The following is a 2283-nucleotide window of genomic DNA, read 5'->3' as shown; positions in this document are numbered from 1 at the left end:
CCCAATAAATATAAGCCACAATCATGTAAATGGTGCTGTTTATTGTGTTGCTCATACATTATTCGCGCGAAAAAAAAAATTTCAAACAATAAAAATAATGAGTAATTATTAAGGAAATGATGATAATAAATGAACTAGTGATATAAGGCTGGTTATATTATAACCAATAATACCTTAACAGCACATTTTCAGAAACAAAATGAAATTTTTCAGAATATAGTGACTATAATTAGAAGCTACTCGGTTTGGTCAGTAACAAGTGTCAATGTTTTACGTAATCACATCTATTAAATATCAAGGCAAAAATGAAGTATTTAATGCTTTATACACCTGTGTATTTTTTAATCCACTGCCTATAAAATGAGATTTCGGTATAAGCCCCAGGCAAGTAGCGCCTAGCGCATCCTTTTCCCCAGGATACCAGCCCATATAGTTTCCTTCCAACTACGAATGGACCGCCAGAGTCACCTTGACAAGCGTCTTTCCCGCCTGACATGAATCCTGCGCAGAACTGGCCTTTAGCAAGGCCACCGTATTTTCTGAGTAACTCTCTACATTTGGACTTTGGAACCAGTGGTATCTCGACCTTTTGCAGTACATAAGACATCTTGTTGTCAGTCTCGTGCAGCACGCCCCATCCAGAGAGCACTCCTACAGCATTGTCAGGGGCTTTCTGACCAGGCTCGAACATACCGATAGGTCGCCTCGTGCTCTTGTTCAGCTGAAAGCTCGGACTTACGCGAACAACTGCTATATCGTGAATAGTCGAACCACGATTTGTAAGCGTGAAGTTCTCGTGGCTGTATACCCTACTGATGCTATGCATAGTGCCGGCGAAGTTGCTGAAACTTGAACCGCTTCTTATTCGTACCAGGGCGATCGGTACTACAGGTAGAAAGCAATGGGCTGCAGAGACTATCCAGTTACGTGAGATTATTGAGCCGCCGCAAAAATGCCTGTCGAATACCCGTAGGGACACGGTGTAAGGTACCTCATGAATTCCAGCATCGTTGCCACCGATAATACGAAGCGATGGATCCACGCCTTTGTCGTCTAAAAACATGGGTTCAAGTGGCGAGTGCCATGTTGCGACAGACACTATAAAATGTAATAATAACACAATGATTAGCAGTATGAATATAAAATAAATAAATATATGAGTACAAGAATGTCTGATACGAAAAGGACATAAACCCCCGAAAATTGGAATCAATTGTAACTTTTTGCACCATATGGAAGAAAGCTAATTTATTATAAGAGCCATATTTTCGAGACAGGTAAACATATGCAATGAAATCGCAATGGACGAAATTGATCAATTCTAATTTTAATAGTGAGTCGAGAATTTTTTTATTGCTGTTTTCTACTTCCAGTAGAAATAGTGTTTTTACAAATGGTTTAATGTTTCAAATTTGTTTGACGCTTTAGCTAGAAAAGTTTCATTTTTAAATAACAAAAATTTATTTTCTGATGGCAAGGACTCTCATTAATAGTATAATATTATGACACTACTGTTGTGGGAGTTGGTGGGACTCGCTTCGCTCGTGCGAAAAACCTCGAGCAAGGTAGAAAAACACCTATCACAACAGTCTCATACGATATTTTATAGGACCAAAACCTCAAAAACGACAATAAAGTTGTCATTTTGAGGTTAGTGAGCTATAAAAGAAAAAAACAAATTATTTTAGAGCTGTTGCAGGAATTTTTTATTGGAGCAGACATTTAAAGGGCGCTATCCCCCCCCCCCCCCCGCCCGATAACATGATGTCGGCCGAATGACGGCACTGAGACTGCACGGAATGGGCCACGTGTGACGTCCAGGTACCCCCCGCCGGGGTGTACTTATTATAGACACATCCCCATATCATTTCAATTTAAAAAGGCTTATCAAATCAGAATTTACTTTATAAATAACCGACGTTTAGGCAAAGAGATCGCAAGTAGTCCTATAAATTAAATTCAGAACAACAAGACTATAACCAATAACTCAAAATAAAATTTTAGACTATGATACATTATAAACGATATTTCAGATGGATACATTGTAGATAATGTAAAAGTATTGTGGAAGTTTTAATAGCAAATGTTATTTCATAATTATCATGCTTACTCTGAATATAGTTTATTACGATCAAAGATGCAATTAGTGTCTTCATAATTTTATTTCATTTAAACTTAACTATTACTGTAAAAATAATGTTGCTAATTATTAGCATTTATTTTAAATGCCTAAAAAAGTAATATTCGCTATACTATTAGGAATCTTCATCGTTCCTGTAAGTC

At 37.4% G+C, this 2283-nt stretch overlaps 1 protein-coding gene across 1 annotated transcript; it reads right to left on the bottom strand.

Annotated features, from left to right (window-relative positions):
• Positions 1-223: 223 nt before the first annotated feature.
• On the bottom strand, positions 224-1094 carry LOC100119982 (trypsin-1). The gene has a single exon (XM_001603622.3). The coding sequence runs from the start codon at positions 1061-1063 to the stop codon at positions 323-325; it is 741 nt and encodes a 246-aa protein (XP_001603672.1). The 5' UTR covers positions 1064-1094; the 3' UTR covers positions 224-322.
• Positions 1095-2283: the final 1189 nt, after the last annotated feature.

This window comes from Nasonia vitripennis, chromosome 2 (genome assembly GCF_009193385.2).
Source record: "Nasonia vitripennis strain AsymCx chromosome 2, Nvit_psr_1.1, whole genome shotgun sequence".
In the NCBI taxonomy this organism is placed as follows: domain Eukaryota; kingdom Metazoa; phylum Arthropoda; class Insecta; order Hymenoptera; family Pteromalidae; genus Nasonia; species Nasonia vitripennis.
Note: the sequence above shows the minus strand (reverse complement) of the source record. Positions and strands in the feature narration are given on the sequence as shown.